Source organism: Prionailurus viverrinus, chromosome D1 (genome assembly GCF_022837055.1).
Source record: "Prionailurus viverrinus isolate Anna chromosome D1, UM_Priviv_1.0, whole genome shotgun sequence".
NCBI classification, from domain to species: domain Eukaryota; kingdom Metazoa; phylum Chordata; class Mammalia; order Carnivora; family Felidae; genus Prionailurus; species Prionailurus viverrinus.
In genome coordinates, this window is record NC_062570.1 from 9,588,089 (window position 1) to 9,609,268 (window position 21,180).

The window sequence follows — 21,180 nt, forward strand, 5'->3', positions numbered from 1 at the left end:
TCATGATCATGGTCCGTGAGATCGAGTCCCATGTTGGACTCTGTGCTGACAACTTAGAGCCTGGAGCCTGCTTCAGATTCTGTGTCTCCCTCTTTCTCTCCTCTACTTGTGCTCTGTCTCTCTCTTTCAAAAGTGAATAAACCTTAAAATTTTTTTTTAAAATAAAATATATGTCATTGATAATAAAATATATGTCATTTATCAACAAGAAGCCCAGTGGCCTTGAGAGGATGGCACTCACATCTATTTTTCAGATGAGAAGAGTAAATGTCAGGTAGAAAGTGATGGAGCTTAGATGTGACCCAGGTTTGTTGGATTGCTTCCTGTTGCCTTTTTAATTTACATTTCTGGTCCAAGGAAGGACTAGCTTTGGAATAACCACTTTGCCTCAGGGCTTCTGCTTCAGATTCCATACATGATGTTGTGTCTTGGTCATGACCTTTGCTCCCTCTCAACCCGCCCATCCCTGCAGTGCTTCTGTAGGTTGTTTAGATGATGCCACACCCAGCCTGAACCAGAAGCAGCACTCTCCTTTCCTGTGACACCCAGACATCCTAGAAAGAACTAGACACAAAAAGTTCTTAATTTCCTTCTAGAACCTATCTCTAGCTCTGTCCTAGAACTTGCTTCCAGAATATTTCCTGTCATTCCCCACCACTCCTGCACCTCTGGTCTCTTGGGCTCACCATGGCACCTGGCCCTCTCTATAAAAAGAGGCAAACATTTCCTGAACCGGAGTCACAGCATACCATCTGACCTTGCAGCACCCTTTGCTGCCCTCCTGGAGATCCCTGGGTCCTTCCTCACCCAACCCATTTCTCCCTGACCTTTCTTCTTCCCTATCGCTTACTCTCCTGCTATGACTTTCAATGAAGTGCAGTTTCTTTAGTATTATCTAGCTGCCTGAGAAGCTGGTATCCCCTGGCTTGGTCCTGGGAATGGATGTAGAATGCCACTCCACCACGTGAGAAGGCAGAGACCCTGTTGGCTCCCTCTTGAGGGCTGAAAGAGATCCATGAACCTGGGGAAAAGCAGAGCTCACCAGCTGAGTTGGCCTGCTGTCCCTGGTGATCCACCGTTTAGTTGCTCTCCCAGTTTCCATGCGGTCTCCCATAGTTTTACACACTAAAGGCTCCTATGCATATTCCTAACAAATATAATAGCCACTAAGGAAAGGGGAGAGTAATTTCCTTATGCTGTCAACTTGTTATGAAAGTATGGGAAAAGATGAAGAGAGGGGACCACCAATGGTCTCATTTCCTAGACACTAAGCCAATTTTTAGTATTCCATGCTAAAGACAGACAGAAGCCTTGACTGATATCAAAATCTAATTTTAATCCAGAAATACCGCCCCAAACCTACTAGAACTTGGGCAATTTATATCTTGGGCCACTTCACTATGGTATTCTAATGGTGGTGCTACAACAATGAAGACGCCGAAAGAAGAAAGAAGCAGCTGTAAATAAGACTATGAACTGATTATCCATGCTTTAAATTTAGGGAGTTGGCCACACCCTCCTTCTTCAAGGAAGAAATCACAGCCATTGCAGCACTGTCTTGTCAAATCTAAGAACAGAGCATGTATATGTTAAATTGAATCCATGGTTAGAAGAAGGGTACGATTTGGACAGTGGTCCCAAGCTCTGAAGACATACAAAGTGCAAGAAATACCCATACTCTCTTCCCTGCTTTCTTAAAACTTACTATACAAATTATTTTTGGAACACCCAGGTGGCTCAGTCAGTTAAGCATCCAACTTCGGCTCAGGTCATGATCTCACAGTTTGATAGTTCAAGCCCCGTGTTAGGCTCTGTACTAATGCAGAGCCTGCCTGGGATATTCATTCTCTCTCTCTCTCTCTCTCTCTCTCTCTCTCCCTGTCCCTCCCATGCTCTCTCTCTCTCAAAATAAACTCTCCTAATTATGTCACCTCTCATCCTACAATGTGACTTTACTTCAGTAAGATTTCCCCAGTTGCCTGCACACAGCAGATGGCCATCGGGTGACCCAGTGTGTATCTTTCTGCTTTGCTAGTGTTTTATTTTTCTTATTTTTTAGAAGTACTTGCTCTTTTTGTGGTGATTACTAAATCTCTTAGGAAAACTATAATTTTTCTTTAATAAGTACATTTCACTTGCCCTTGCTACTTTTTTTCTGAATTGCCAGCAGACAGATCCATTTATTTGTAGTGTTCCATTTATTTGTAATGTTTTCGAGGTGACCAGGGTCCACCCTGGGAGTGTCTTGCCCCTAACCTTTTGCTCCCTCTTACAGCTCAGCGCTTTGCATATTGCTTGTTAACGTTGCCAACCAACCCCCTTCATGAGCCCAGAAAGAATTAAAAAAGAAAAAAAATTTTTTTCTGAGCAGGCAATGCCTTCTAAACTCAAAATGCCAATGTTTGAATACAAGAGGTACATATTATGTCCTTGGCACTCATTTGAATGAATGCTTGATCTATGCCTTTCAAAATAGCCCATTGTCTGACTTTAATTAGCCCACTATCCTGACTTGTTTATAGAACTGAACCACATTTCCAGGGCTCTGGATGTTCTCCACCCAACCACCTGCTCCTTCACAATTGCAGAATTTCTTAAAAAATAATAATAATAAAGGCAGACCTTTTGCAAGCAACTTATTTTTTCAGCTGCTCTATTGGTTCTGAGGTTGTTGTTGTTGTTGTTGTTGTTATTGTTGCTTAACTATCATGGAATCTAAAATATTTCCTGGTGGTGAATTCTTTCATGCAGCTTGCAAAAATAATCAGGTTTGCAGTGAAACCACCATGGCAAGTCCGTCTGGAAGGGCTAAAGTTCTGCAGATTCTGTTCTGGCCATGGTGTGCAGGACCATTTATCAACGAGCATCCCAGTGGCTGCCGTTGTTATTACTTAGCTACATAAATACAAATAGCATTCCAAAGGCACACCGGGGGTAAAAAAAAAAAAAAAAAGTGTTTCCTTTTGTAACTTAGGCAACAGAAATCACTTTCCCACAGAGACAGCCTGGACATAGTTTTGTGCCAAGCAGGAGAGTTTTAACAGTAGAATTTCAAGAAATTGTCAGAAGGTTGGAATTGTATAACTGTGTTAGCTCTCCCAAGGACGTAAAATAGTCCATACACCAGAAATGTAAGACACTTGGAATCACAGTTGTTGTTTTTTTAATTTTGAGATTTGCAATAAAGAAAGGACCTGAATTCTATTTTTAAACTTTTATTAACTAGGTGTTTTAATTACAAAAGGATGCATGGTAAATTTTCAAACAGAATAGAGGGTATAAAGTAAATAATAGAAGTCCATGACCTCTCCTGCTTACCCAGTCCCCTTGTTCTGTTTCCCATACTGAGTTTCATGTACAGTCTTCCAGAATTTTTCTATGACACTTTATTAGAAAGAAATTAAGTTGCTATGCCAACAAGTCAATGAACATCAAAATCTGTTTTCAGTATTTACAAGCACTATTATAAAAATGCATAAATTAATGTTCTCCTGGTAAATCCCCTCCCCCAAGAAAGAACCTCAACAAGACTTTTAGTGTTCCTTTTAACTCTATACATTTGAAGGCCTTAAGCAAATCATTTAACCCTTTTATGTTCTCCGTTTTATATCGATTACATGGTACCTACTTTGCCAGAGGCTGGTGATAATGAAAACAAACTGCGCAAACCCAGATGAGCTGTTTCTTTGCGAGATAAATCCTCCTCTGTAATCTAGGCTTTGTAGACATGTGGCAAATGTTTTTAAGGATACATCTGTCGATATTCCTTCCTCACAAATTTTTATTGGCTTCGGGATTGGACCTATACAATATATTATCAAATCATTTAAGAACATAGGGGTTTTTGCTTTGTGAAAGTACAGCATGAGGGAGAAGGGCCAGCCCCCTCTTTATACCCAAGCATCAGTGGGGAAGTTGGTGACAAAGAAGAAAAGAGAGAAAGAGCCCTGGGAACTGGTACAACTGGGACAGGTGGCCAGCAGCCCTCAACACGCCCACGGCGAGGATCAACCCTAGGCAGGCTCTAACACAAAGCCAAAGAGAGTTTGGAAAAAAAAAAAAAAAAAAGTCACCTGCTGGCCTCCTGACACTCCTCCCCTAAGGAGAACCATCAGACCCTCACCGCTGGATCTCTGTTCAGTTACAAGAGCCCTTGCCCTCACCCATTGTCCATTTCTGACCCATCATTTTCAGCACCAGTTTAAATTTCCTACAATACCACTACCACCATGTCTGCATAGCTAAGGAACTTCTCCACGACCATTGTGTGCTACCGGACCCTTTATAAGCTGGTTCCCACACCCTCCACCAGCTTCTCTTCAGCTTTCTCTCTGCACACTTCCTGCACACATTTCCATGTCTGTGACGTGCTAGCCTCACATTCAAGCCTTTGCTTTTCTCCTCAAGTACAATGCCCCTTACCCTGTCTGCTTACTGATCTCCTTTCATCCTTCAAAACTGGACTCAGATACCTCCCACGATATAGTGTCTTCAGTCACCTTCCCCCAAGACAGCAACTCACCTCCACCCCCAGCCCTCATGCTCACCCCCACCCCCCATCTGCACTAAATCAAGCTACATCCCTCCCTGGCTTTGCAACCTTGGACAAGTCCATTATACCGTCTATTAGTTTTGCAGTCTGTAGTCTAGAGATAATAACTTACAACCATCTATTTCATTAGTGAGGATTTAATGATAATGTTGCACAAATCATTTAGTGCAGAGCAGAAGACACAAAGCGCAAAAATAGGAGCCATTGATCAAAATGATGAAACACACACCCATGTATGTCAACTGCTTGGTACAGAATCTGGCATGAAGTAAATATTCATGAAATGCTAGTCCTCCCAACCCCATTTATACAGTTGTGCAACTGTCTTCCCTATGAAACTGTTTGCTCCCTAAGAACAGAACCCATGCCCTATCCTTTTTATTTCTGGAAATTACACAATCCTGATGCATACTAGGCACGTGATACATTTTTACTAAATCAATTAAATATGTAGAGTATGTACCATGCACTTGGAAACTAGGACTCCAATATCTCCCACAATATAACGGACTCAGTCACCTTTCCCCAAGGCAGTAACTCCCCTCCACTCTGCCTCCACATTGAATAATCTAGCCTGGATTGGCATCCGTGAGTTACTTTTTCCTGGGCACATCTGCATCAGCTACTTATTGCTGCATGAGAACCTACCCTAACCTTAGGAGGTGATGAGACTTACATATTCTTTCTCACAATCCTGTGAGTCGGCCGGATGTTCCTCGGGGCTCAGTCAGGCGGTTGCACTTAGCCAGAGGTTCCACCATGTTGGAAGTCCAAGATGGCCTCCTTCCCGTATCTGGCAGTCAGTTCTGGCCCTCGGCAGGAGTGATGGAATTCACTTCCACAGTCAGTCATACTCCAGGAGCTGAGACTGACTTGTTGAAGAGGAGATGGTAAGGCAGGATTTCAAGCAAAGGTGAAACTGCAAGTGCTCTTGATGCCTAGAGTTTGAAGGGCACACATCATCACCTCTGCTACATGCTGTTAGTCAGAGAACGTTACAAAACCATCCTAGACCTGAGGGGTAGCGGGACAGACTCCACTTCTTAATGGGGGTGGGGGGGTTGGCTGCAAAGAAACTGTGACCATATTTAATCTACCACGAACGAACTGGCTTGTCTCCCTAAGTGGATCCCAATCCAAGCCTCTGAGTGGCATTTTGTCTACACAGCACTGTGACATGCACATCAGAGGTGCCCGGGAAATATCTGGTTTGACGGAAGGGGCATGTGCAGAGAACTTGCTTGTTAGGTCACTGAGAGCTTGACAGAGCAGAAATATGGGAGGCAGAGACTCTGGGTTTACAGCTAGTTCCGTAATTTACTAGACATGGGATCTTGGGCATATTACTTATCTTCTCTGATGCTCAGTTTCCTTGTTTGTAAAACTGAGGTGATAGTGTTTAGTTTATAATAAGATAGCCTTATAGAAACCACCTGGCACATGGTAGATGCTTCTAACTATAGTTCCTATTCACTGTGGAATATTTTTCTTACCTATGGCTAATTACCGTGGAACTCAGATAAGTGGCCCACAAATCAAAACCTGTTTCACACTTTGCAAAACTAACAAAGTTCATTACAGCAAGGTTAGTATAGTTTATTCACAGTATAAGATTTCACACCAATCAGAATGCTCCTGGTTCTACTGCATGGTTTAACATTAAGTACGGCATCTGATTCTCTATGCCCATTCTCTTCTGGAAGAAGAAGATATTCCAACCTAACATGGAGATCCACTGAAAGACTAATTGTGTTACATCCAGCATTAACTTTACATTAATTTCAAAGCTGGAGGAAAATCGTATGACTTATGATGGGTCTAAATTCAGATATTATTTTTTTTAAGTTTATTTATTTATTTTGAGAGAGACAGAGATAGTGAAAGTGGGGGAGGGGCAGAGAGAGGGAGACAGAGAATCCCAAGCAGGCTCCACACTGTCAGCTTGGAGCCCAACATGGGGCTCGAAGTCACGAAATTGTGAGATCATGACCTGAACCAAAACCAAGAGTCGGACGCTTAACCGACTGAGCCACCCAGGTCCCCCTAAATTCAGATATTAAAACAAGGTTTTAGAATGTACAGTATAGTATCCTCAACCCCTCTCTCAACCATAGGTGTGATGACAATGAGGTATTAAATATATAGACTGCTATGAATTCCTTTAAAGGGGAGGCCAGCTGGGTGCCTGTGTGCCTGGGTAGCACCTGGGTGGCTCAGTCAGTTAAGCATCTGACTTTGGCTCAGGTCATGATCTCACAGTTCATGAGTTCAAGTCCCTCATGGGGCTCTGTGCTGACAGCTGGGAGCCTGGAGCCTGCTTCTGTAACTCCCTCTTTCTCTGCCCCTCCCCCTCTCACACTCTGTCTCTCTCTCTCTCTCTCTCTCTCTTTCAAAAACAAATAGAAATTTAAAAGGAAGCCCAGCTATCCACGAGTGGCTGTGATTATTATTAGTGATTAGTAATAATTACTAATTAGTAGCAATTATCTTTAAGATTAAAGAGCCACATTCTAAAGTATGTCATTAGAATTTAGAAATAAATTATATAACAGTGTGAAAACTCTTATACTAGTCGGAGATCTTTTCCACATACATTTCAGTATATTTCTTCAACCAGATTGGCAACCGAAAATATTATTGGGTCATAAAAATGACAATAAATGTACTCAAGGTGAAACTCCTAATCTTATCACTTCACTACCTGGATGACCCATTAGTTCAAATTAACTCATTTTCATGGAGGGGCTTTTGGGGCAGCTGTGAGGCTGCTGCGTTAGCTACAGGAAGTTGCAGCCTGGCAAATTTCATTCAAATATAAACCTCTGAATTTGGCTACCTGGCATTGTGAGATCCTGTTGTTTGCTATATGCAAAATAAAAATTATATACCATCTTGCTTGGTCAAAAGTTATGGGCTCTTCAGTATTAATTTCAATATTATTTCTGGAGAATTCATAGGATCAGAGGCAACTGTGTGAACATAGTATCTTGAAACAGGAAGAAGGGGACGTGAGCTTTCCCTTCACACGTGCCATGACAGCGAGGGTGCCTGCTAAAGACTCACGTGGTAGCCTGTTCCTCCTCAACCTGTGAGGTCTGAGAAGGAGATGGGGAGTAAGTGCCGGCCCTGAACTCTGTCCAGGGAGATCCTTTCCAGTCCCTACACAGGGCCGTTGGAACTCAGTTCTATGTTCTGTGAGGCCAGCTGACAGGGTGCGTGATCATTGCCTTTTATATCCACCCCCCCAAATATTTCCCAGGCCACCACAGAGAGGGCAGTGCTCAGTATCGCTATAAAACAACTAATCTGATGGAAATGTTTTAGGTCATGATTATAGTGGTGGGTCACAGGAGTCTGTCAAAATTTGTCAAAATTCATCAAATTGTATGTTTAAAATTTGGGAATTTTATTATATGTAAATTGCACCTCAGTAAAGCTGACCCCCCAAAATAGTATATCCATTGGAGGACTAAGGAGATATATATATATATATATATATATATATATATATATATATATATATATGTAGGTGTCAGACAGGAAAGTGGCAATCTTCTTTGTGAGCTTTGGTATAATTACATGCTCTCTCTGGATGTCCCCAAGTCTCCTATATACTTTAAAAAAATTAACTACATAGGAAATTTTTCTATTTTTATTTTTGAGATATTAAAATGCTTGGAGGACAGCATGGCATATTAGTTAATGAATAGGATCTGAAATTCCAAAGGTCCTTATTTGAGTCCATCCACCACGATCACCATCACCTCCACCCATTTGGGAACTTGGGTTATTTCTCTACTCTTCAGTTCCCTCATCATTGAAATGAGAATCATATTCCCTCTCTTTAGGGACTGTGGTGATAATTAAATGAGATAATACATATAACACATCTGGGCACATGCTTAACAGTTTGTCTATGAAATGGCAAGTATGGGTTTATGAATTACTTCTATTGTAATTTAAATCTCTGTGAGAGAATTTGGAAATTAGGAGAAAATAAAATATTTTGTGCTGTGTAAAAAACAGCAAGGTATCTATGTCTAATTTAGGTACTCAATATTTAGGTACTCAATTGTTTGGGTCAGACTAGATGGTCTGGGGGTGGGGAGATCTCCCCCACAACAAAGCTGGGTCCTGCATAAAACACATTTTAGTAAGAGTTTGTTGACTTGGCAGAAAGTAAGGGAAGTCTCCAAGGCTGGGGGAAGAGGGGCAAGGAGTGCTGGTATGGGAGGCTGGGGAAACCGTTTGACGAGAAATTAAGACAGTGGATGATGAGAAGGTGATCACACCAAAAAGGCAAGCTCCCCTGAGAACAGGTGTCCAAGTTAGCTTTATGCATGACAGTCCTTAAACAGTTGCCAAGGTTGGAGCTGAACTTGGGACTCCAAGATTAACCGGGGAACCGGGAAGGGAGCTGGCTCCCCAGAAATACAAACATAACTCTCCTGGAGGAAAACAATCTCAAATCAGGAACCCCAGATTTTCACAGATGAAGGTTAACCAGATATGAGTTTCAATCAAAGATCGCCAAATGCATAAGGAAGCAAACCAGGATGAGTGAGAGTCAGCATAAACAATAAACAATACATTCAAATGCCTAAAGCTTTTAGGTATTAGAACTATCAAATACAAAATACACAGTCACTTAATAAGTAGCAAACATTCAACTAGAGACCAACAGAAATCACTAGGTGGTGGATTTTTTTTTAAAAAATCATGTGGAATTTATATAAATGGAAAAATATGTATTCATTGACAATGTTTAAAACGCAATGTATGAGGGGGAACCTGGGTGGCTCAGTTGGTTGAGCGTCCAACTCTTGGTTTCAGCTCAGGTCATGATCTCGCAGCTTCGTGAGTTTGAGCCCCGCATTGGGCTGTGTGCTGGCAGTGTGGAGCCTGCTTGGGATTCTCTCCCTCCCTCTCTGTGCCCCTCCCCCACTCACACTGTCTCTGTATCTCTCAAAATAAATAAACTTATAAATAAATAAATAAATAGATAGATAGATAGATAGATAAAACAAATTAGCTGAAGAAAGAATTAGTGAACTGGATGTATTTCTGAAGAAGTCGATAGTAATTTATACCAAAAGATAGAACAGAAAATCATGGATATAGAGAGTATAATGGGAGGTTTTCGGTATAGAGGGTGAAGGTAAAGGTTTAACAAACATCTTCACAGAGCCCCAGAAGGAGAGAATGAGGACGATACAGACAAGACAATATTTAAAGAGAGGACAGTTGAAACTTTTCCAGAGTTAAAATGAGGTCACTTTGAAGAAATTTGAAGACAAAGGAGTATATTAAAAAGCAGAGACTTCAAAAATTGGCAGAATACCTAAAGAGATTTTTTCTCCAGAGAAGACATCCAGATGGCCAATAGACACCTGAAAAGATGCTTAACCTCACTCATCATCAGGGAAATGCAAATCAAAACCACAATGAGATATCACCTCACACCTGTCAGAATGGCTACAATCAAAAACACAAGAAACAATTGTTGGGGGGATGTGGAGAAAAAGGGAACCCTTGTGCACCGTCGGTGGGAATGCAAGGTGGTACAGCCACTGTGAAAGACAGTATGGGGGTTCCTCAAAAAGTTAAAAATAGAAATACCATATGATCCAGTAATTCCATGACTGGGTATTTACCCAAAGAAAACAAAAACACTAATTCAAAAAGATATATGCACCCTTCCGCTTCTTGCAACATTATTTACAATAGCCAACTTATGGAAGCAGTCCAAGTGTCTTGGAAGCAGTCCAAGTCTTTCAACATAGATATATATGGGGGGAGGGGTGGGTGAAATAGGTGAAGGGAATAAGAGGTCCAAACTTCCAGTTATAAAATGAATGTCATAGGGATGAAAAAAAGTACAGCCCAGGAAACATAGTCAATAAATTAGAGTAACATTGTATGGTGACAGAGGGCACCTCCACTTACCGTGGGTAAGTGCTGAGTAATGTGTAGAATTGACAAACCCCTACATTTTTACACCTGAAACCAATGTAACATTGTATTCAACTATACTTCCACAATAATTTCTTTTTAAAAAGCATAAAGGAAAGAAAAATTGTCTAAAGAATAACTATGAGGTCAAGAGCAATCATGGAAGCTGAGACAGTGGGGTGACATCTTTGAAGTGGTGAGACAGGAAGAACTATAAAGTTACATTTGTGAACCTGGAAATGTTCCCTTTTAAGTACAAGAGAAAAAGAAATGATATTTTCAGGGTAAATAAAAACGGAAGCATTTTACCACCAACATCACCTACAGGAAAGGAATTTTCTGAAGGATTACTTTTTAGAGAGGGGGGGTGAGGGGCAGAGAGGAAGGGAGAGAGCATCTCAAACAGGCTTTACCCAGGTGCCCCTGAAGGATTACTCCAGAAGGAGGAAAATGAATCCTAAAAAAAAAAATAGTCTGGAGGAAGAGTAAGCAAAGAAAATAGTGAATACATAAGTAAATCTAATACAGATTTACTTAATAAAATGACGATGGGGAGCCTGGGTGGCTCAGTCGGTGAAGCGTCTGACTCTTGATTTCAGCTCAGGTCATGATCTCACAGTCAGGGAATCGAGCCCCAAGTCAGGCTCTGCACTGATATCTCGGAGCCTGCGTGGGATTCTCTCTCTCCCTCTAGCTCTGTCCCTCCCCTGCTCACTCTCTCTGTCTCTCTCTCTCAAAATAAATAAGTAAACTTTTTAAAAAATGATGATAATTATGATGTATAATTGGAAAGATGCAATATAAAGAAACAACCTAAAATGCCAGAAAATAGCACAGTCACATAAATTAGGGAGAGGCCTAGTGAGAGCCAATGTTCCGAGGACTTTGTCAGTGGGAGTTTTCAGGTATCAATAGTAGTCTTTGTTAAATACACAAGGTAAAATTTTGTGGGTAACCATAAACAATGAAAACACACTGGTAATTTCCACAGCAGGTAGAAAGCAAAACTGTGTAGGAGAAACGAACAAGAGAGGCTTCTTTTCATCAAATCATAAATAAAATCAATGAGACCCGTAACTGGGAAACTGCTGTAGGGTCTTTGGGTATTGAATCTGGGTTGGGGGAGGGTACAGCGCTCCAGTTCCACGGGAATGAGGGGGCCTGGGCAGAAGGAGAAGGGGTGTGAGGAGATCCCCGGGACTGCCTGATGGCACAGGTGAATGACAGGAAAGCTTTCACAGCAGAGATGTGTAGGGCGTAGACTGGGCCTTATCGACGCCTTGGGGAAGAGGCTTGGACAAAGAGCCGTGTGAGAGCAGAATAGGGTGCTGACACTTCCGTCCATCAGGTTGCGCCTGTGTCCGCGTCTCACAGAAGCCTTCGGCCTGGCCCAGCCTTGGCCAGAGCGGCTTAAGGGTAGCAGCCAGGGAGAAAAGGTGGGAGAAGGGGAGCAGGACATCTCCCCTGGCCAGCATTCAGGACACAGCCCACGGACACCCGGAAGGAGGCGGACGCAGAAGCCAGAGGGTGTAGGCCTTGGTGCCTGCCTTCGAGAAAACACCCAGCCAGACAGAGCTGGGACTCGGAGGAACCCCAGGATAAGATGGGCCCCGCAACATGGGAAATTGTGCCCAAACACAAGTGCTTCTGTGCTTAATCACTGCTTCTTCCTTTGCTTCCCATAGAGATGTAGGCATCTGCCCTTCCTGGCCCTGCCTGCCCGTGGTTCCCTTCTGCCACTTAAAAGTGTTAACTTATTGAACAGGAAGACACATAAATCAGAGCATGTTTAGAGGAACTTGCCATAGATTTGAAGGGGCATAAGAACGCATGTGAGTGATAAGCACTATGTAACTAGCACTTATTTCCTGCTCACTCGATGCCAGGAGCTATTCTATGTGCTTGCATGATATGTGCATACCTACGTGCAGGTGTGATACAACTTGATGTTCACGTACCCAAGATCACACAGCTAATAAGAGGCAGAGCTGGGATTCAAACACATACACTCTGGGTCCAGAGTCTTCTTCGCTCAAATTAACTTGTGCTACTTCTGAATGGTTGGAGAACATTTTGGCTTGGATGAGATTGAATTCCAGTTTGGTGCTATGAACTGAATGTTCGTCGACTCCTCAGAATTCATATGTTAAAGCCCTGACCCCGCCATGTGATTGTGTTCGGAAATGGGGCCTTTGGGAGCTGATTGGGTTATGAACGTGGAGCCCTTGTGATTGGGATTAGTGCCCTCATGGAAGAGACACATGAGAGAGATGATCTCTCTTTCTGCCACATGAAGACACAGTGAGAAGGCCATGCTCAAAACACTCAGGAAGAGAGGTCTCCCCACCAAGAACCTGATCACGTGGGCACCCTTCCAGCCTCCGAGCTGGGGGAAATGTTTCCTGTTTAAGCCACCCCAGTCCATGGTATTTGCTGGTAGAGAAGCCCGAACTGATTAAGACCTTGGGGAAATGATGGATTGTCTCTGAATATTTGGAGAGCCATATATGGAAGAAGGGTTAAACTTATTGTATATGGACCAAAAAGATGAGAAATAAGAAAATGATTCTCTTCTGCCTGCTTTGTGACAGTCGAAAGTGCCCAGAGAAGAAATGGGCTTTCACAGAGGGTGTTGGGCTCTCCATCCCTCGGAGCTCAATGCACTCAGCGTTAATAACATGGACAGGACCTTGGCATTGAGTGGGTGCTTGCACGAGGCTCTCCATAAAGTCTCTTCCAACTTGCGAGGGTCTGCAGCACTTTGAGCGCCAGGCTAAGAGCTCAGATCCAAAGAACTAGATGCTGAGGACTCTCAACTTTTGCAACAGCTATTTTTTTCCCTACACAACTTTGTTGGGGGGCATCGTGGAGCCAGAATTTGCAGTTGTATATTTTAAGACTCTGCATCCCTGGATACGCTTCCTTCAGAGGTCAGCTTAGGTATCACCTGCCCCAGGATGTGCTCCTCACCCCATCCCCAATACGAGCTTTGGTGCCCCCCTCACTCCACCTTTCCCCGACCATGCCACTTCTCACACACTCCACTGAGTTGTCTGTTTCTTTGTCACTCTCTGCGTTAGCTTCCCAGGACTGCAGTAACAGATTAACTACAACCGGAGTGGCTTAAAATACCAGAAATGTACTGTCTCACAGTTCTGAGACTAGAAGTCCAAAATCAAGGTATCAGCAGGGCCAGACTCCCTCTAGAAGGATCTAGGGAAGCACACCTCCCTGCCTCTTCCAGCTGCTGGTTGTAGCCGGCCCACAGTCCTCGGTGGTCCTCAGCCTGACATTGTATCACTCAAACTTCTACTTCTGTCTTCACGTGTCCTTCTCCCCTCTGTGTCTGTGTCTCTGTGTTTCTCCCTCCTCTTTTTATACGGACACCGGTCACGCTGGATTTAGGGCCCGCCCTCATTCAGTATGACCTCCCCTTACTTTAACGAGTTGTGTCTTCAAAGGCCCTATTTCCAAATCAGGTCACATTCACAGGTACTGGGGTTAGGACTGCCATACATCTTCTGAGGGGACATGACCAAACAGACAACATCCCCCAACCTCCCATGATCACTAGACCGTGGGCTCTTTGAGGACTGTATCTTTATTCCACACAGTTTTATTGTGTCTACTATGAACCACATTCTGTTCTGGGCACTGAGCACAAGCCACAGTCAAGGTCCCTACTCTGGCTGGAGCTTTGATTCTACATAAAGGCAGACCGTAAAACAGTGACCACTCAGTGCTGAAGCCAAATGCCAAACATATGTATGTGTGTATTTAAAGCACATGGTATATATTTGATATTACCACAAACACTAAAAAAAATGAAGTACAAATTATTCCATTTCATCCAGCCTGAGCTTTTCGGCATGTTTACTAGAATCGAACTTTGGTTTCTAACTCTGTCCCTCATAAAACTTTGTACTCTGACACTTGAAGTTTTTATTTTTTTAATGTTTATTCATTTTTGAGAGAGACAGAGAGAGACAGAGAGAGACAGAGAGAGAGACAGAGCATGACCAGGGGAGGGGCAGAGACAGAGGGAGATGCAGAATCTGAAGCAGACTCCAGGCTCTGAGCTGTCAGCACAGAGCCTGATGCACAGAGCCTGATGCAGGGGTCTAACCCACGAACCATGAGACGGTGACCTGAGCTGAAGTCGGAGGGATGCTTAACCGACTGAGCCACCCAGGCGCCCCTCTGATACTTGAATTCTTAACCTAGGTTGCCCTCCCAGTTCAGCCCCCAAATAATGTTTCTTAGTATCAGGATATAAACCTTATCAAATGTATCCCTAATCTTTTCTTTTTTTTAAATTTGAACTCGGAACTAAAGAAAATACTAACACTCTCTTTGCCTTCCAGAGCGGAGTCAGCAACTCCCCGTCTCCATTTGCCCAGATGCCAGGTGAGTGCTGAAGCTCAACGAGCAGTTACTTAATTCCCTTTTTGAGTTTCAGTCCGGCATTGGGGTTTCCATTCTTTTATAACTGCCTTATAGCACCTCCGAAATTTTACTTTTTCAAACAAGTTATTTTTAAAATAGAAAATCAGTGAAGACAGACCTAATTCAATCATTCCTGAGTTTGGAATTCATTCTGTCTTGAAGGCGGCCTTTCCACCCCTGGCCTCGCAGAAGCTTAGTGAGCGAAAGCAGTAACAGGCCCTCGCTCGATACGGTTTTAAAATGTGCACAATTCTGGGACCATGATCCGATAGATTATGCGTCTGCTTTGAAACAGAAAGGCAGGTGAAGAAACTACCATTTATGGAGGGCTCTCTGTACATCAGGCACCTTAAGCATTTGGTATTCATTTCAATACATATGTGTCTTTCAGTGCTCCTGCAGAGGTGGGAAAGGGGCATTCTGATTCTTAGCAAAAGTGTTGGGGATGTCTATGCACACGTGCACACGCATGTGCACACTAACACACACTCCTTTCAGAGCCCAAACTCAGAGATGGCATAGGCTTTCTCAAATGATTTTAGGAAGCTTCGCAGCTGGATAAGAAAAGGAATAAGGGCCAAAAGGAGACCCCGCATATCTGAATGTCTGTATGTTGTGTTTCGCAAACATGTTTATCATCCCTGGAATCTGGCTACATCTGCTCCCTCCTATAGAAGGAAATTTTTGCAGCTTCCCGTACTTTCCAGAACTATTCCTCCTCTTTTTAAGGAGAAAAATATACACTTAAGAAAGCACAAGGGTTTGTGGTTTTTTTTTTTCCTTCCTTTCTTTTTTTCATGGTTGTTTTTATTTGGAAACTGGGAATATAGACATGAGATCCTAGAAGACTTGTTTACATACTCTTCATTCTCCCCTCAGCTTCAGTCACTCCCGTGGATACAAATTCATGGCATGAAACAGAATTTTCTTTATTGATATTAATTTTCACTTGCGCATATTTTTTTTCTCCCCCTGTGGAAGTATGCTTATGACGAAACCCCTGACTGCAGCTTTCAAATTCATGAGCAGATTAGAAGTCTGGGGCTATAGAATTTCAGATGACAGTAGAAGAAGTAGAATTTGCTGTAAGTTTCTACGGGGAATTTTGATATCCTCCGAATGAATGAATAAATTTACATATAATTGTTGAACACGGTGTTATGCTGTTGGATTTACAGCAAAATATAAGACATAAGCCCTGACCCCCATGGAGCTGGCAGGTAGATTAGAAAGAGGGCTGCAACTCAGCTGAGGGAGTAGTGAGCATACTATAAAGTTCCACACCTCGTGTCAAGGGCCAAAGTCCCGTGTCAGTGGAGTAATGGATGACTGTGTCACGATAACAAAGGGGTATGATCTCTGGGGAGGATGAGTAGAGAGTGGGTGGGACAGAGCTCCCACTCTGGCTGAGGGAAGGGAAGAAAGACAGGCTCAGCCCTTTTGTGACCTCAGGGCGCAGATCTTAGCTAATTAGACCACATCCACCACCAGCTGGAATAATTAAACCATCACTTGCACAGAGCTTGCATCTACCTCCCGGAACATGTTCTAAATGCTAATGTGTTTCCTGCTACAGCGGAGCCACTGGGTCTGAAAGTCTTTAGCGAACACCTGGTTTCCCCTATGGAACCATTTCACTGGCCCCGCCTCTTCTCAGGTTCATCTGGTTCCCCTGGTTTCACCAAGGGAAGCTTTCTGTGGGAGGTATTCCCTTCCCAAACTCGCCCAGGGCCCAGGTGAGCTGAGTCAGGGACTCGGCATGGACACAAGAGGGCAGCAAATAACAGGACTCCTCAAAGCCAGCAGACACATTTTTTGGCAGTCCTCTTTCTGACTTGGTTGCAGAGAAGCTCTAGCATCCCAAAGCAAGCAAGCCATTTCTTGATGCCTGCTAGGTATGAGACATCTGATAAAAGGTCAGTATACAAAGACGTGGAAGCAGCAGACAGCCTACCTCTGATTTGGGGGTGGGGTTATCCTATCGCCTTATCTAGAGATACTGCATCTGGGATAACACACCCAGAAGCAGCCTGTTGTTAGCAGTCTTGAGTCTGCTCAATGGGGACAGAGCTCAGAAGCTGTAAAAAAAAAAAAAAAAAAAAAAAAAAAAAAGACGCTTCATTTGATATAATGTAAACGTCAAGGGATTCCTTTCCTTGTCTCCTTAAGCCCAAACTTTTCCCAGCACAGTGACTGGAACACAGAAAGTGCACAGTAAATGCACTTGGAGTGAGCGAATGAGAAGTTACGGCACCGTCTCCAATGAGCTCCTCTCCAAAGGCGGAATGAATTTTAAACATATTAGTTATTTGGGCTGGACCAGTTAAAAGGGGGCAATGCAGCAATATTTAATGCTTTTCAAGACATTTCTCTATTTAAATGTTTGCTTTGGTGTTCAGCCCATGTTAGAAAGATGGTTTCCCCAAGAGAGATGAACATCTTGGAGGGGGGAAGGAAAGAAAGGAACACAAACCATGAGAGACTCGTAACGTTAGAGAACAAACCGAGGGTTGATGGAGGGAGGTGGGCGGGAGATGGGCTAGATGGGTGATGGGCATTACGGAGGGTACTTCTGGGGCACCCTGGTGGCCTAGCTGATGAAGTGTCTGACTCTTGATTTCGGCTCAGGTCATGATCTCAAGGTTTGTGAGATTGAGCCCCACAATGGGCTCTGTCCTGACAGCAAAGAGCCTTCCTGGGATTCTCTCTCTCCCCCTCTCTCGGTCCCTTCCCAGATGGCGCTCCCTTTCTTAAAACAAATAAACTTAAAAAAAAAAATGGGGGGCGCCTGGGTGGCGCAGTCGGTTAAGCGTCCGACTTCAGCCAGGTCACGATCTCGCGGTCCGTGAGTTCGAGCCCCGTGTCAGGCTCTGGGCTGATGGCTCAGAGCCTGGAGCCTGTTTCCGATTCTGTGTCTCCCTCTCTCTCTGCCCCTCCCCCGTTCATGCTCTGTCTCTCTCTGTCCCAAAAATAAATAAAAAATGTTGAAAAAAAAATTTAAAAAAAAAAAATGGAAGGCACTTATGATGAGCACTGGGTGTTGTATGTAAGTGATGAATCACTGAATTCTACTGACACCAATTTTGCACTGGTATGTTAACTAGCTAGAATTTAAATGAAAATTTGAATTAAAAAAAAAAAAAAGACCGTTTCCCACGTGGAGGGTCTCAGCTGCAACAGATTTGCCCAGACTTCCCATGGAGAGATTGTTGCCAGTTTGTTTTTCCTTTGGCAACAGGTTCACCGGTAACGTCAGGTTACTATGGTATCAGAAGATCTTTCCTCTCTGACTCGGATTTCCACCACACGAAACAGTTTGCAAACGACGTCTGCACCTCACCGGCGAAGCCCTTTCCCTGTGAGTCCCCCGCAGGGCAGAGCCACCCGGCCCTCCTGGATTCCTACTTCCCGGAGCCCTACGTAGACCACCGGCCCCCGCCAGGCCTGACCCCCAGCACCGGCTCTCTGTTCAGCGCCTCGCCCCTGCCGCCGCTCCTGCCTCCACCCTTCCCTGGGGACCCCACGCACTTCGTGCTTGTGAGTATGCAGGGGTCTCCCATTTAGGGAGTAAGGTGAGGTCTGGCCGGTCATTGCGCTTGGTAACCAGGTGGAAGTCAGGTCCGGCTTGCCCGGCACACCTCTGAGGCTGTTCTCCCAGGATACACTCCGAGAGGGGCCCTTCCTCAAAATCCACGCAGACCACGACCCCCGCAAGGTCTGTCTGTCTAGGGTCTTGGGAGGGGACAACTTTAAGGCAAGTTTATATGCATTTTGTTAGGACTCAACTCATTTTGCCAGACGCTCCCCCATTGTTCCCGCAGCACACAAGGAAAGCTCACTGAAGTGACATCTCCCACGAGACTAGGCTGTAATCTGCCAGGGCAGGCCACCAAGGTGTCTCCTAACCTCCCAGTCCCCCTGCGCCCTCTCCCACAATATTTCTACCCTATAGAATCTTGTTCTTCCTCAATCCTAACAAAGTGGTGAGTTCCTAAAGATCTGAAGAATACCAACACCCAACTTACAGAAAACTGTAAAGCCTTCAACTACAAAGGAATGAATCTCTAAAGATGGGAATTTAGACAAAAGGGGGTGAATTAACCTTATGGAGTTACCTCCTCCAGCCAGGAACTCCTGTGTGCCTTTGTTCCTTTAATACTTGCAACGACTCAGGATACAATTCTTAAAGCCCCATTTTACAGATGAACAAAGTGAGGTACTCAGAGTGAGAAAGTTAGTAAGTGGCACAGCCATGAAGTGAACCCAAGTCTTTCCAGCTCTAAGCCTATGGAAGTTCTACCTCTTGGCTCTCTGAGGGCAAAAGCCCACCATGTAGTTTAGAGACATACTCCTCCCAGGAGCGGCCAGTGCTGGCGTCCCCACTGTGGAAACGGCATTCTAGGACCCCGGGTAGGGTGAAGCTTAAAAAGAATGCAAGACATAGTACGTCGTAATGGGTAAAATGCTGTATAAATGTTTGTTTTATTCCCTCCTTTCACTCCTTTAGTGGTGTTTTCTGGGGAAAGGAATTGTAATAAATATAGAGAATCTAATTCTAGAGTAAGAAAGGAACGAAAACTCTCACCGCTGGTATTAGACACCAGAGGGAACAGGTGCCTGGTAAGGAAGCTGGAACAGCAGAGAGGGGACACCAAGTCCCCTCTGGAAGCCATGGTCTGACCACAGCCAGTGTTGGTGAGGAAATCTGTCCACGTCGGAGTATCATCTAATGACTAACCCCAGTGACCTTTCCGTTCTCCTCAGAGGGACTCATGGGAGCAAACGGTGCCCGATGGTCTCAGCCAGGCAGACCCCGTGCCCGCCGATACCCCGCAGACCTTGCCGCCCAGCACAGGATGTCTCTCCCAGCTGGAGTCTGGGACCAGCACTCAGCACAGGAGCTCCAGCTGGGGGGCCCCCCTAGCTGGGGCTCAGTCCTACTCCCTGCATGCACTAGAGGATCTGTATCATGTGCCGGGGTACCCCACCCCACCCCCGTATCCCTTCACCCCTTTCATGACCATGTCCAATGATCTGCCGCACAAGGTGGTGCCCCTCGTCCCAGAGGAGGGGGTAGACGCCCCTTCCCTTCAGGACCCTTCTTCGTGGACCAAAGAAGACGGGAGCATGGCGTGGGGGTCATATGAGTGCCGTAGAGCTTACTGAAGGGAGCGCTGTAGGACTTCTGCTGGGCTTTTCTCTGAGTGGGGTTCTGTATTTCACGGACCATTTGCAGTGCGGTAGCTTATTCATTCAGAACCAGATTCTCAGAACAGGCCATCAGGCCACCCTTTGTCAACAGACCACGGGATTCATTTGTAATCCTCCCTACCACAGCCCCATGAAATACAACGTACGTTAATTCGGGACATCAGACCGTATTCTAGTGAGACACCTGAGAGCGATGCCTTTTTGGAACTTTAGTAACACCTTACATTCTGAATTTCTGTTATCTTTGAACTATCATGTTTAGCGCTCGTAGTTTTCTTAAATTACATTAAAAAGTTGATGCAGATGGTGAAATACACTGATTCTCCTGTGCAGTTTTTCTTGGTGATGAGCTATGTGTGTCCTACAGTAAGAGAGAAAGCATAGGATACAGTGTAGATTAGGGCATGTAAAACCAAACTCATTTTGTACCATGGGATTTCTGAAGAGTAAAGTGTTATCCATGTGTCTCTCCTTAGTGACTTAAAAAGGACCAGTAACAGATATGGTACCATATATAAATGCTTTATTGTGGTTAAAATTGGATGAGGTCAGGAGACTATGGCTTCATAAATACACAGCTCTGACTCTGCCCTCAAGCCTAGAATGTCAAAAAACAAGTCTAATCACCATTCCCCACCCCCAGCAAAAAAATAGGCCCCAAAGTTTCTTTGATCCATGATAGCCTTAATTAAGCTACATTGTTTCTCAGATGGAAAAAATATATATATACTTATTAGAGTGGATTAGTGAAATGGGTGTTCTGTGATCAAGTAAGAATAAAGGAAATGCTGAGGGCAGGACTAGGCTGTCGACAAGAAACAACAGACCACAGAATACCAAGAAGCAAAGAGGCTTCGCAGGACAGATTTGTCACGTGTGCATCGGTAGCATTACACACAACATCCCCCATTTGAAGGAAGACCTTGTTGGTGGCTCATTGCTCAGAAATGTATAGCTCCTATTGTGTATAACTGGAGAAACTGACATCTGAAGCCTCCATCTGTCTCATGTGTAAGTTT

At 44.2% G+C, this 21,180-nt stretch overlaps 1 protein-coding gene across 2 annotated transcripts in view; it reads left to right on the plus strand.

Annotated features, from left to right (window-relative positions):
- The window catches only part of POU2AF2 (POU class 2 homeobox associating factor 2), a 36,681-nt gene extending 16,277 nt beyond the window's left edge, over window positions 1-20,404 (plus strand). For both annotated transcript variants that reach the window (XM_047879419.1, XM_047879420.1), the window contains exons 3-5: window positions 14,869-14,911; window positions 18,189-18,487; window positions 19,715-20,404. In XM_047879419.1, the coding sequence (XP_047735375.1) occupies window positions 14,869-14,911; window positions 18,189-18,487; window positions 19,715-20,116 (744 nt within the window). In that variant the 3' untranslated portion in view covers window positions 20,117-20,404. The remainder of the gene's footprint in view (window positions 1-14,868; window positions 14,912-18,188; window positions 18,488-19,714) is intronic.
- Window positions 20,405-21,180: the final 776 nt, after the last annotated feature.